At 37.9% G+C, this 14,986-nt stretch overlaps 1 protein-coding gene across 2 annotated transcripts in view; it reads left to right on the plus strand.

The window, feature by feature from the left end:
- The window catches only part of Dscam3 (Down syndrome cell adhesion molecule 3), a 129,101-nt gene that overhangs the window by 68,672 nt on the left and 45,443 nt on the right, over positions 1-14,986 (plus strand). For both annotated transcript variants that reach the window (XM_017614109.1, XM_017614110.1), the window contains exons 6-7: positions 4,160-4,309; positions 5,294-5,414. In XM_017614109.1, the coding sequence (XP_017469598.1) occupies positions 4,160-4,309; positions 5,294-5,414 (271 nt within the window). The remainder of the gene's footprint in view (positions 1-4,159; positions 4,310-5,293; positions 5,415-14,986) is intronic.

Genomic DNA, 14,986 nt, shown 5'->3' on the forward strand with positions numbered 1-14,986 from the left:
GAGATAAAGATACTTCTTTATACTTAACCGAAATCGACTAGAGGTGAAGCGGTCTGTGGCATCCACAACAGAAATAAGCATACTCGCCTGGAAGATTGACTTGTCTCTACTCATCAATTTGCAGTTAAATTATCATCACATCTGCCAACAAAAAGCTTTACATATGTATTTCCTTTTGTACTAAATTTCGTAAGGCATCAAATTTTCACTGTAGTGCAATTTGTATTTTGCCAAAATCTATTTAAGCCCATAAATTTTAGTCATAAATTATCAATGGTTTCGCAGAATCATATATCGCATAAATATACAAAAAAAAAAAATGTTCCTGTCTATGCCATTTTTAGTTACATGGGCGTGCTCTTACAGAATTGTAAACTTTTGTATTCAAATATATGTACACATACATACATACATATGTATATGTCGGTGCCTTTTTGTATTCTCTGCGCGCCTGCTTATCCGTTGTGCAAAATTTAAGTTGAAAAATTCTTCCGGTGCATACTCGAATGGCCTACTGTTCCTACCTTACCCGCCCACCCTGATCCGTCCCGCCCTCTGCTCAGCTCTTGCGGCAATTGCAAAATCGGCAAATGTTGGCTCTGGTTTGTATCTCTTTGAGCAGCCGTGTGCAACTTATACCGTAACTGTGCATCGATGACTAGTGGTGTCCATGAAATGTCACTCGTACCCTCGCTTTATGGTGTATTGAGGCGGAAATGTGTTGCAGTTGACATTTATTGGGAAATGTTTTACTGTTGTGGGAATACTCGCAATCACAGAAGGACAAACATAGTTCATATGTGTGTGCATGCATTTGCATACATCGACAAATGTCGTTGGACCCCAATTCGGTGTCTCTTTCGTGTTTATCATTTTCAGGTTGTTATTGTTGCTTGTGTTCTGCTGATTTTACCATCAACATCAACGCTGCTCAACGGTGTAAATGAACATCAGATTTATTTCATGCATGCATGTACAGATGCACAAGACTACATAAGAATGATTTAATTGTAAAATTGAACCAATAACAGGTAGTTTAAAATCCAGGCAGGTAGAATTTGAAACATGGATGAATGAGTTAAAATAGTTTATATATGATTTTAATTAACTAGTTCTCTTTCATGTCAGTATTAGATACCAAAGATCCCGAAGATCTTGAAAACATTCCAACGACAGACGGTTCTCCGTACCGGAATAAATCGGGTTTCATCCGACCACCGGCTTTTGGTTCGGCGATCTAATTATGTTTAGGTCGGCGAAATCTTCTAAATGTTGTTCGTCTATGAGGCAACATCGGCTCCACATTATTCTGCTCAGGGATAGCATCGAGTCAAACCTGGACCAGAAGCCTACGCCTGCTACGTATGCCAGGGGCGATTACACCCAAACTCCCCTCAGTCAGGGGCAATACCTGCAACGGGTGGAGTTACTTTAGAACCTCCTCAAGTTTTAGAAGAACCTGCCTCGACGGTACACCTGAGAGCTCACCTGCGTAAGCAGTGAACCATTTGCCCATATTAATTTTGATCGATATACCTGCTGACTTTGCTTCCGCGGAACACCAAATTTACATCAACTTTAAAGAAGCTGATTGGAACCACTTCACGGAAGTTACTGAAAGCACCTTCTCTGCCCTTCGCATACCAACCGAGNTAAAATAGTTTATATATGATTTTAATTAACTAGTTCTCTTTCATGTCAGTGTTAGATACCAATGATCCCGAAGATCTTGAAAACATTCCAACGACAGACGGTTCTCCGTACCGGAATGACTCGGGTTTCATCCAACCACCGGCGATCTAACCATGTTTAGGTCGGCGAAATCTTTTAAATATTGTTCGTCTATGAGGCAACATCTGCTCCACATTATTCTGCTCAGGGATAGCATCGAGTCAAGCCTGGACCAGAAACCTACGCCTGCTACGTATGCCAGGGGCGATTAAACCCAAACTCCCCTCAGTCAGGGGCAATACCTGCAACGGGTGGAGTTACATTAGAACCTCCTCAAGTTTTAGAAGAACCTGCCTCGACGGTACACCTGAGAGCTCACCTGCGTAAGCAGTGAACCATTTGCCCATAGTAATTTCGATCGATAGACCAGCTAACTTTGCTTCCGCGGAACACCAAATTTACATCAACTTTAACGAAGCTGATTGGAACCACTTCACGGAAGTTACTGAAAGCACCTTCTCTGCCCTTCGCATACCAACCGACGTTCCTCAAAGTTGTCATTGCTGCTGCAGCTCACTTCATTCTCGCTGGGTGTAATTTGGCCACCCGTCTGAACTGTTCACCAGAAAAGCGGCCATCCTAGCCAGCAAGTGGGACCACCTTCTCCAGACCGACACCGGTAATGCCCGAATTAGGAATCTGAACACAGAAATTCGTCAAACGGTAAACATACACAAGCGCAAGTACTGAGAAGAGCATTGGAAGACTTGCAGCTTCAACTCTGGTGTGAGTAAGCTTTGGTCAACCGTGAGGTCATTGTCCAACCCGACAAAGTGTGACGACAGAGTGGAAATCTGTTTCGATGACCGTGCTTCGTCATACCCAGGGCGATGCGCCGCCTATATTAGCTGATAGTTCACGCTGCATCCTTCGGTGGACAAAGAAAAACGTCGAGTGAGCGGAAGGCTTCACAAACTACCATCACACTGTGCGCCCCTTGCTTTTTTATAGCCATGAGGTTCAGGTAACCATAAGCAAGGCAAAAGCCGCCAAAGCCATTGAATCCGATGGAATATACGTTCTCATTTTTACAGGGCCACTCTCTTCTAAGTATCTGGAAAAAAGTTTAAATCGGGAAACCGTCCAATAAAGTAGAGTTAGTATTAAATTCTTTGTGGCTCTATGGTTAAAAATTAGGAGAGTAACTTCCTGTTGAGCCGTTTTTCTAGTACCAAATGCCCAAAGATGCTTCACTTCTTGTGAGTCGGCTTTTGGGTTAGCGATATCTAATATTTTTATACTCCAATAAATTTTCTATTACTTGAATTTAAGATATCGTCGGTGATACTGCAAAACGGTTTATGTCTATTAGTACCCTTGGCACTTATGTAGATGGTCTTTAACTTGCACCGGAATGCATCTGCAAATCGTTACACCCTAATAAATGAATGATAAAACTATCTACTTTTCGCTGATGATGATGAAAGATTGACACAAGCGATCAGATACAGATAACAGATCAATTAAGCACCAGAGGTAATAAGTGACATATAACGTTTTGGTCGAGAATACAACCTTTACCTCCTTCCATGGTGATGAGACGTCGGCTCAATGTCCTCACTAAAATTCGTGATATAGATCCTCTGCTCTGCTATAGTAGCCATGGGTTAACACCATCCGGACCATGGGATTTGTATGCATAAAATATTAAATCGGTCGATAGTAGTATTTCTTTGTTACCAATACTTCGCATTAGGCCTTTTGTCATTTTGTTGGTAATAGTGCGGGCGATCTGGTTAGTGGTTTCCTTCGAGTGGTCCAGCCTGAGAGTCTTTTACAGGCGTTGTTCAACGGCGGGGAAGATACTCCCCACAGTGCTCTCACCTTTTGAGCAGAATGTTTAAAGCTGATTTATATGTCAAACAATCACACGCCAGTGTAGTCATATTGAAGAGATTCTTAGATTTTTGTCGAAGCTTTGTAATGTTGTGGTTCCACTCGGGAACGTCTTCAGCAGCTCGCCTTGAAGTCTGATTGAGGACGTCTTCGAATTGCACCGATACACTCCTGCTTCGAATGCAGGAGTACCAGTTCCCAGTATATTTTCCTGGAATTCCTGCAAATTTGGTAAGCATTTGTTTCAGCCTTCAATATCATATCTAATAAACCTGGACCATTGAGATAAAAGTCGACAAGCTAGGTGAGCGCATTGTTAAGTCTAAGTCTTCATCTAAGAAAAAATGCGACCTTTCTTTATCAATAATATTAAATAAATGACTTCCCACTTTGTCTTCTTAGTTTCAAAATCTAAAATATCACATAAAACATCTATTGCAAGAATTCGACATTTTTAGTTTTATTAACATTTGCCCTCATTAAAATACAGCAGAAGATAACAAAGAAAGATGTACATATTTACATATACATACATATGTACATATATGTATGCAAACTAAAAATTTCTTATTATTTATTTTCACTTTTGCAGCTGGACGCTATGTGGTGCTCTCCTCCTATGGTGACCTCTACATACGCTCTGTGCGTACTGAAGATAGTTTGGTTAAATTTTCCTGCCTCGTTACTAATACATTAAACGGAGAGAAGCAGCGCAGCGATGCTATAATGTTGCAGGTGAAAGGTATGCAAATAAAATATTATTGATAAGACAAATTTGTATGTATAGAATGTGCACAAAAATATATTTTCATATGTACGGACATACTTGATAGGTTCCTTTCCAAAAGCACAAATTATCTAAAAGATATTCAAACTTACCAACTAGAAAGCAAATATTAGCATGAATATACTTGTACACACAAATAATATGCATACATATGTACATACATACATACGTATGCACTTATAACAAAGCTATTTTACTTATATGCTTACTGATATACTCTCTAGCCTTACACATTTGTGTACCCACATATCCACATTAGGGTGGTCCAAACAAAGTAAAGTGAGATTTTGTGTGCTCTCGCCACTTAGGATTGTTCTATATTGAAAAATATACAATTTTTTTTTAAGTCAAAGGAGGTGGTTCAAAGCGTTCAAATTTCTCCATGTCGTTTATATGGGGGAAAAAACTAATTTCGTACAAATGGTATAGAATGCTTGAGGATCAATATTTTGTTATCGGCAAACTCTGTTTCTCTTCAGGAGAATTTCTACGAAATTAGTTTTTCCTCATATAAAAGACATGGTAAACTTTGAGCACTTTGAGCGAGGTCTAAAACTTTTTTTATTTAAAAAATAAGGTGACGTGCAATAATGTCAATGGAATTAATATCACTGACATCAATACACAATGGAAAAGTGAAATAATGCCTCTAAAAGTGAAGGATGCTATAAAAATAAATTTTGTAAATTTCATCGAAAATATCACTTACTATTAAAACCTACACCTAAAAAGAAAGACGTTAATACGCATTTTAATAGCAACAATAATAATCATTTATTAATTTGCACGTCACTAAAAAAAAACAGTGGTATACTTTTTCCTGGGAAGTAAAATCACTAAAATTCCGACTTAACTTTTGCGCCCATATGCATTTTTGCGCCGCCCTAATGTACATGTCATACACATATTATTATTATTTATTATTATTTCTTTTTGCAGAGTTGAGCAAAAATCTGGCACCGCGCACCTCTCAGAAACCGGTAATGGAAATACATGTGGAACGTGGTAATGATGTCCACTTGCCATGCAACATCCAGGGGAATCCCTTTCCCATCTTTACGTAAGTTTCATGTTATTTTACGCCACCGTCGAATACATATGTAGATAAATACACTTAGGTCCCTTTTTATGCGGATTTGAATTTATGCGGATTTTCAAACCATTATTTCGCAGTAGCGATTTTGGTTTTTTGAGAGTTTTTATTACTTTTTTCAGTGTGTAAAAGGCAATGCTTCTGATAAATAATTTGTCTTTGTATTCTTACATAATAATAATAATAATAGATTGGCGCTTACACACAAGTGGAGCTTCTCCTCCAATTTGTGGTGTGCGCCTTGATGTTGTCACACAAAGGGGAGGGACTTACAGTTTTACGCCGTCTCCGAACGGCGATTGTACTTTTACGAGAAGCTGTTTTTCATGGTAGAAATACACTCGGAGGTTTGCCATTGCCTGCCGAGGGGCGGCCGCTGTTAAGAAAAAACCTTTTTTCTAAATTTTTTTTTATGTATTCTTACATAATTCACTTTTTAAAATTTTGAAAAGTTTAAAATATTTTTATTTTTTGACAAGGAATAAGATGGCCTTGTAAAAAAATATAAAAAAAACACCAAATAGTTTTCTTCGCATTTTTATATTATTTTGCACTCGACTTTGGCCAAAAAAGTGACTAAAACGCTTATAAATCACAAAAGTATCAAAATTCGCCATACGGCATAAAAAACTAGATTAGTTCAGGAAAAATTTAAGCCCAAAATCATTAATTTATCTCAAAAGTAAAGTGTGCAGGGGGGGAGGGGGTGGCTTTTCTGACAAAGAACGCCCCATATGTATTTTAATTTTTTTTTTGTTTAATTTTAAGTTATAAAAGTGGAAACCAAAATTCGTTGGCATCCGACAAGTGTAGGGGTCCGTTATTATTTTCTATAATTTGAAGAAATTCTTTAACATGGGTTTTTACCAGAGACGCCTTCATTAGAATTTAAAGCTTTATTTAGCTTATCCAAATAAATATATAGTTTTGGCCCCACCTTTCCTGATGTGATTAACTTCTCCCTATTTACGGAAAGTGATGACACTACCGTTTTCGAAAAATTTATATTTCCTCAATTACATGTGCTAATGGGTTTTGGGGATGTATCGTGTTCGCGGATGGGCAGACGGACAAGTGCGCTCGGTTATAAAAAGTCAAAATAACAACTCGCTCATATACCCGTAGTTGTATATGCAACGTATATGCTCCGTAAGTAGCCAGCCTTCGCGCGCCTTAATTTAAAAGTCATATAATTTAAAAGTACATTATTAAATATTGGCGTGGAAAGTTTCTACACAGTATTCCTTATGCATATGGGTAATATTAATATGTATTACTTTTGTCATGTATATAACATTTTTAAAATGAATTTCAAGTGTACTAATAAAAATTGTAAAAATGGAATTTTAGTTTCTCTCATCTTTGACTCAATGTAATTTCTCTTATTTGGTAGCACACTAGTTTTATTACACTAGATTCGTTCTTTTGGCAAGAAGAGCATTTTCATCGTTTAATTATAACATTTTGAAGGATCATAAATTATTAAAATTAAAAAAAAAATCGTAAAATTTCAAATATAAAGTTTTTTTTTTTAAATTTAATGGCACACTCTTGAAACTTTACAGATCTGCTGTATTTGGCGCCAATGTCCATTGCTTCTAATATGAACATTTTATTTGAAAACTTCCCAAAGTTATTAAAACACCCATTATGATTTTTTCGAGTAACAATTTCGGTACTTTTTTGCCTAAATAAACGTTTAAAGGCTATAATTGTTCAAAGACTTGATTTGTTCTTTATTGCACTTGTTTCTGGAACTCCACTGATTGAAATAAATGTGTAAAGAATGCGTTAGCCTTTTGGTTTTTTGGAAAGGAAAGGGTGTGACACTAAAAATAATATTCGTGACATGTGCAATAGCTAGTATGTAAATATGTATGTATGTATGTAAGTGTATTTCTTTGCGATCAGTTTAAAAATATTTTTGTGAGTCCCCCAGATTTTGACCAACCCAAATAAAGCAAGAATTTTTATAGTAGCAACTAAAAAATTTAAGCATCTGACAGAAACGCCCACTGTACTAACTTTAGCTTTTACTATGATTATTGTTTTTACAGTACGCATTAATTAGATTTTATTTCCTTAATGGCGTACCAAATGTGAATTTCGTATATAAAAGCATACAAATTACTCCCTTATGTGTCTACTTAGTTAGATATACACACACGTATATAGATAACTACTTATGCGCATAGTATCTCTATACCTTATTACCTAAGTCAAGCTGCCCGTTGGAAAGTAATGTAATACGAGTAAGTATATTCACCACTACGAAAGTGCCAACAAGGGACGTACAGCCCATAAGCTCAGCGATCACGCACAAGTCATGAATGAGGCTACTAAAATTTACTTACACAGTAAACAGTATATGCCACCAGCTAAACGTTAATACTGATGACCTCTTTGCGATTGCAGTTTGTTTTCGTAGTTATGCGTTTCCATATTTAGGTCGACAGAACTGTTGGACCATTATGCTTTCCGTTGATTTAGTTTTTTTTTGTTTTGTTTTTACATGGCCATCTTGCGGATTGTCCTTGTGTTAATTATAGCAGTCCTTTACATCTGCTTTGAGACCATTTTGGGCGGTACAGATTGCTTGCGTCATAAAGATGGACGGCCAGCAGCACATTACGTTTATTGCCCAGTGGCAGTCTAGCTTGAATATTGTCACAAATTTGTTTGCTAAAGAGGAAAAAATAAATAAATGAAACAAAAAAAAACACACGATTCCAAGTGTTATAAGATTTGCATTTATCAACAAAGAAGGCAGCAAAATTAAATTTCTACTTTTATGCAAGCATAGCCAAAAATAAATAAATTTAGCAAAAACATTTTGTTTGCAACATTGAAAAAATTAATGAATGTCGAGCAAACAGAAAGATAATCAATTTTGTAAAGCGACAAATTCACTTCTCACTTCTAATGCACTCGATTTTCGTACGAATTCGTGCTTAACGTACCTTCGCTTATTCTTCTACTTTTGTGTAGCAACGTGTGACAGGCAACATATTTTGAAATCAATAAATGCTGCTTAAGCATAATCCGCAACAGATTTGCAGCATGCCGAGATATATGCCAGCGTAGCAAAAGCATTTTTCCCATTCTGAGCACGTGCGCAACGCAATTTAATGCTAAGTAAATCCAACTAAAGCATAGCACACCAAAGAGGTGGTGCGAAAAATATACATACATACATATCTACAAATCTGTGTACTTTTGAGAAAAAAAAAACTTGTCTAGGGTGATTTTAGAGGACAAAATACTTAGTAAGCTTTCTTGCAAAAATCGTACATATTTATTGCACGTAGAAAATATCTGACGTGATTCGTTGCGCCCTGAAGGTCTTACAACCTTCCGTAAGTCGCCTAACTCTCATATATAATTTTTGGCCGTTTTTCCTGTCAGCCAACATCTCAGGCTCTTCGCATTCACATATTTCGGCCTCCTGTAGAGGGACAGTTCCTTATAACGGTCCCACATGATGGCTCGCGTTGCGCCCAATCGCAGCGTGGCCCTGTAGGCGGAATATTTTTTTCTTCAGCTTCTTGAAATTCCTCACCGTACTCGTTGTCGTTTCGGACTCGGTGAAGTCTGACTGCACACTTCTGCAGCGGTACTTAATGAGCTGAAAATGTGGTTCCACTGCTCGCGTATGTCGGTTTGTTGAAGAGTGCCATTAGAGAGCAGTTGCGGGAGTCAAATGGCAAATAGATTGGGCGTCGTTGTGATTGAAGCAATTTTATGTGTATTACCTTTCTTTGCACACATTTTTTTCTGCACAGAGGTGGATGCGTGTTTCTGGCCCTCGGAGTGTACGTACATCTAAAACACTGGAAGCGTGTCTTTCATCTATCACAACAGATCGATTTGTTTTCTCGTTTTTCGATCTGGAGACAGCCACGTAGCTTGACGGATTTTTTCATGCTAAAACCTAGTACTACAGATATCATGTTCCGGGCCCGGCGAAGTCGATCAGCCTCAGTCTGTTATCGGACGATTCATCGTGGAGGCTTAATTTTCTGGCAGAGCTCCAAATTCCTCGCCAAGCTTGGATTTGCCCACACAAGCTCTTGGCTCAATCCTTATCCATTCGTCCATCTTAAGCTTGGATCAGTCAACCCTAGAAATGTTGAAGAGAAATTTTGCGATTAGCTGCTTGTTTAAAGAACAAAATCGCATATCGTCGTTCTGCAAAACCACGTAACTGACATTTGCTGCCAAAAATTGGATTTGCTCACACAAGCTCTTGGCTCAATCCTTATCCATTCGTCCTGAAATATACTAGCCAGAAATGCGATTGCTTTATAAAAAAGAGAACCACATACGCGGTTTTGTATTTTGTTGATACGCTGTTTTGAACTTTAGACGATGATGTGTACATACAGCTGTATGTTTTGAAAGTGAAATCGGGGCGTATGAGTAACTTCCAATTCTATACTGCAGTAAGCCTAGTTAAAAAGATTACTCATACGCACCGTGGGTCGGACATAACAGATGAGCCTTGTTAACGCTTTCCATTTCTTTTCTTTTCAAGATCCCTCGACCGTAGAACGTAAATTGTATTCTGTGGCAGCTAAATCCGTAGTTGGCATATGCTTTGCTGGCTTAGCGTTTCATCACTGCTCAATGCCGCCCATCGCATTAACGATTTTGATATCTCGCAGTATTTTTATTTCTTCAGCCTTTAACTTAATTGGTCCTTTTACTTGTTTCAAATCTACAAGACATTTCCTCATGTGTTGTGTGTTTACTCAAATCCCTAAATTTTTTCTTATCTGACAGTGATGGATTGGCTTGTTGTTTGCTCATACGCCGTGTGAGCTTTTTTTAACGCTTCAATGCGATAAATATGTAGTTGGTTGTTGTTGACTCTTAAGCAGAGTGTATTAACTGAGTTCGTGGTGAAAAAAAACGTGTCCTTTTAGTTACACGCATACAAACATGTTTATTAATAAATTGTTCGTAGTGAGTTAAAATTTTAATCAAATTAAATATTCAAAATGAGCAATAATTACAGCTTTGTTTCAAATTGTAAGTAAAATGGAATAGAGTTGAGTTTAATTACATCAAAGTTATCAAAAAAAATGTGTATCAATAAACATAAAGTGTTATCAATATGCCAGGGTTTTTGCTTCATGGCATTAATTACACTGGATCACAAATTTTAATTTTGATTTTGTCCTCCAGACGCCACTATCCAATTTGCATGTAAAATCGCTCGCTGATTCCGAAAATTTAGTTATTTTTTTTTTGTATCTATATGTTTTCGAGATATTCGCATTTTACCGTTATTCAGCTTTAAAAAAAGAGTGGTTCCAATTAAGCAGGTATATCTTACGAACCAATTAAATAATCGTAATACGAGGTAAGGAAAATTATAGAAAATAAAATTCTACATAAACCGTATACGGATTACTTTGTGATAGCCCTGATAGTTTCTGAGAAGTAAATTAATCATTCCAGATTTATATTTTTTTTTTGATGGAAAAAGGCAAAAAATTCAAATATTAACAGGGAAAAAGTAAAAAAATAATAGTTTCTGTGTAAATAAAAAGAAGAATCGATAACAAAATAATGATTGATCAAATGAAAATGCGTAAGGATTTTTTGTACGAAATATCAGCAGAAAAGAGTGTTACTCATACGCCACGTACACCCGAGTAAGTAGAGTGGCTGCATCGAAAACAAGAGGTGCCAAAATGGTTAATTAATTTTTCAGAAACTATCAGGGCTAGCGAAAAGTGATATATATACGGTTTATGGAGATTTTATTTGCTTTTATTCACCATGATTAAGTGAAACCACTTTTTTTTTAAAGCTGTATAACCGTACATTACATATATCTCGAAAAGTTATCCATAGAAAAAAAAAATGATCTAGATTTTCGGAATCACCTAGGAATTCTACATGGGAATTGGATAGTGGCATCCATAGCACATTTTTGCTGTAAACCAGTGTTATTTCTTCCACTCATTCGTGTGGATTTCAGAAAAAAATTATTAATTAATTTCAACCTAACAGATTTTAGTTGTAAACAATTAACTTTAAAATTCATTTATGAGCGTCCATTTAACTTCTGAACATTTTAAACTGAAAATGCTTACATTTAAGCGCTGTGAATATTTTGTTGTAAGTAAATAGTGGTTTTCTTCCGGGGGAAGTTATTCCGCCACAGTGACATCATTTTCGTAGAATTCGCAATATTCGGACCAATTCAGCAATAATAACTTGACGGTGTTTATGCGTTTCGCAAGAGTTCGTCAAGAACAAAAAGAAGGCCTTTGATTGCTTCTTGGAGGTAGAGGGTACACAGGTACGCCCTGCTGATTGCTTAAGTCAAGAACCATAACTTGCACTCTGAGGCAGAATAGAGCCTGGACTGGATAGAGCCTAGAGACTGGTGGAGCTATCACCCAACTATTATGTTTCGACGTAGACTAAAATACACTTTGTAAACTTTCGGTGCGTGGTCTGATCGGATTGAACAGAAACTGCAGAACAAAGGGGACCCTTTAAAGCTGGTGTGGGAGCGCCTTCAGCTTTTAACACTTCCAGAAACTGGGCTTACCTTTTTTGGACGCCTGAACATGGCAATATCATTGGGGCTGCACTGGAATTCATAAGCCTACAACCCTTTATTGTATGTCATAGTCGAAATAATGAGCACTCCATTACTGTGCAATTCTTTCATCTTGCAAATATCAAAAAAGAGGACCCAAGCACTCCTGCATCTGGGCCGGTGTGAAGTAAAAATTTTTTCAGGCTTTCTTACCGGACATTTAGGATACCGGAGCTTATAGAATATATTTCACTTGCATTGACTTATGGTGGAATCACTGAATTGTCTTAGAGATCTCGAGTCACTTTACTATACCAATACTTCTTGAAACTTTTATCTTAGTGACACCTTTATTTTAAATGCAGCATATAATGAATAGAACAAATTTTAAAAATTCCAGAATAATTTGAACTTTATAAACCATTAACTCTCATACAAATATATGATTAATGAACTGTGCTTGAACTTCATCTTCATGTTAAAAATTCATCTGTGGTTCCTTCATTGTCAATGTCAACGCCAATGGTTAAACGAGTGGAATAATAAACATTTTACGAATTCATGTAAATTAAAAACAACAAAGTAAATATTGTGATTAAGTGTGTGGCCTACGGTCATTCATGACCTTCATGTATAAAATTTATAAAATGAAATGGTTGTTGGTTGTAAAAATATTTTGCAAATAGTTAAAAACGAGAATATGTCAAGTCAGGGTAGTTACTGTGTTGCATTCTAAGGTTTTAAAGCATTTTGCTTTGCGACAGAACTGGTACGGGCGAGTGTGGTAGCTCCTGATCTGGTTAGTGGTTGTAAACGACCTTCTAGAGAAAAAGAAAGTGTCGAGTGATTGGCTCTACAGATGGGGAGACTTATGGTAAGGACTATATTTTCGGATACCCTTTTTGACCTGACTAAGGCATTACTGAATTTCGATGACTAAGCGCGCGGAAAACAGCGCGGTCTCGCCGTTAACCCTACAAAGACGGAACTGTTCTTCCCTAAAATAGAGGCGTTCGCCTTCAGCTTCCCGACAGAGTAGATACTTAGGTCTGATCCTGTAGCGGAAGTAAGAGGCAGTGAACTTTTTAAAAGCAGCTACAAAATTCAGTGTAGGCTTGCAAGGAGATATTCTGACGGGAGAACTCAAGCCACACCAAGTTCGGGATTCCGTAATGCTGCAGTATTTTTTTGGTAATCAGTACTCAAAAATTACACGTTAGTTGGGGAGGTAAAAACATACTGTGAAATCCAAGTGGCTAGCGAGGTACTGAATGCAATGATTGCGCACTCAGTGGTCAGGAAATGTTTGACTTTTCTCTCAATTGCGTCAGGTATTTTCTTATTAGTCCCATTCGTGTTTCGGGCCACAGCGACTTGTGGGCAAGGGCATGGCTGACACTTTGATAAACAAAGGTGAAAAACCTGCACTGGGTAGGAAAGTCAATCATGTACCGCCGTGCAGCGAAATGTATTTATGTTAGATGGGTGTCAATTTAGTTGAGTTTTGTGGGCACGTGAAGAGGTGGGTTTTGCGATGCGGAGACTCTTAATTTTAATTTTCGGGAATATACTAAGTACTAAAGTAGACAGAATGAAATTTTTCCAGTGCTGTGGGGGTATCTCGTGGCAGGTAAAGTTCTTCCGTCTTTGTACTTCTAAAATGGCACGAACAGGTCGCGAGTTGGTGTAGGATAATACCCACTTCCTGTAAATGACCTATCTATACAGAGTTGGGTCTAGTGGTAGCAATTTGTATTGCTGGATCTCCTCCTCTAGTTTGCAGAGATGCCTTCTGAGGTACTTTGGTGGATGCTCTGCTTCAAGAAAGTGAATCTTGAGCCTCATTATGAAGGTGATATTCCAGCGATGTAAGAAGACATCGCATGGTTCCACGAAATACTGTATTTTGACAAGTCACCCTCTGCGTCCTGCTAGTCCCCGGTGAATACGTGGGCGCTTCATAGTTTATAGCCGGCGGACCAAATGCCTTATATGTTGCCAACAACGTTTCTCAGTCTTAGGTCCAACTGCTGCCGGCTAGCGACAAGTGACAAGTTTGCCGAGAAAGAGAGCAGACAGTCGAAGGTGACTCTAAGTATTTTTTTGTGGTTTACCGTCGGAATTTGCTCGCCTTTGCAGTTCGTAGGGAAGATAGTTCTTGTAATGAAGAACTGAGATAGTGCGGCAAGATAACCGGATACCTTTGAATACAGGTCATCAATTCCTTTGCTGGGCCCCATTATCGAGCAATTGTCAGCGTACGAGTTGATGGAGACTCGCTCTGGTGTTGGAGGGTGTTTCGAGGTATAGAAATTAAACATAAGCGAGAGGATACCACCTTATGGAACTCCTGTTTACTTTTCCTCAGTTATCTTATTTGTAAAGACTAGTAACAAATATTGAGCGCTTAGACAACTCGCTGACTACAGTTTGAGTACCTGGGGGAGAGGAATCGAACATCGTTGACAAATCCAGCCCTAAATATTAGAACTGTTTTCTCACAGAGACGGTTTCGGTTATGGCCGCGGCTTATATAAGTGATTACGGTATTAAGTGCTGTGGGGGTGCGGTGCACTTTACGTTTGTCCTTGGACACTGANAGGCCTGGTGTTACTGACCTGCGTAAGGCTGTAGTTTTAGAACTTTGTTCTATCAGAGTTTCGGCCAAGGTCACCAAAAATGATTTGAAAGACCTTGTTCCACTATTTTTCTGATTTTCGATCATATTCGTGCATATGAGTGGTCATTTGATTTACTAAATCAACACCTCCCATAATTTGACGATGAAATAGTATTTAGTTTGGACATGACACTTGCATTTTTTGCCTGTTTTCAAAGTTTTTTTCATAATTATTATGCCTGGTTCGTGGCAATTTCTCATTATAAAACCCCTTTCATGTCTTGCCGCTTTACGTATAAAAGGCCTGCAGCTGTGCTTTTGAATGCTATTTCTCCTCGTTGCATTTTCTTACTCGTAAAC

The sequence above is a fragment of the Rhagoletis zephyria genome, unplaced genomic scaffold (genome assembly GCF_001687245.7).
Source record: "Rhagoletis zephyria isolate East Lansing unplaced genomic scaffold, Rhagoletis_zephyria_1.1 Rzeph_scaffold_00776, whole genome shotgun sequence".
In the NCBI taxonomy this organism is placed as follows: Eukaryota; Metazoa; Arthropoda; class Insecta; order Diptera; family Tephritidae; genus Rhagoletis; species Rhagoletis zephyria.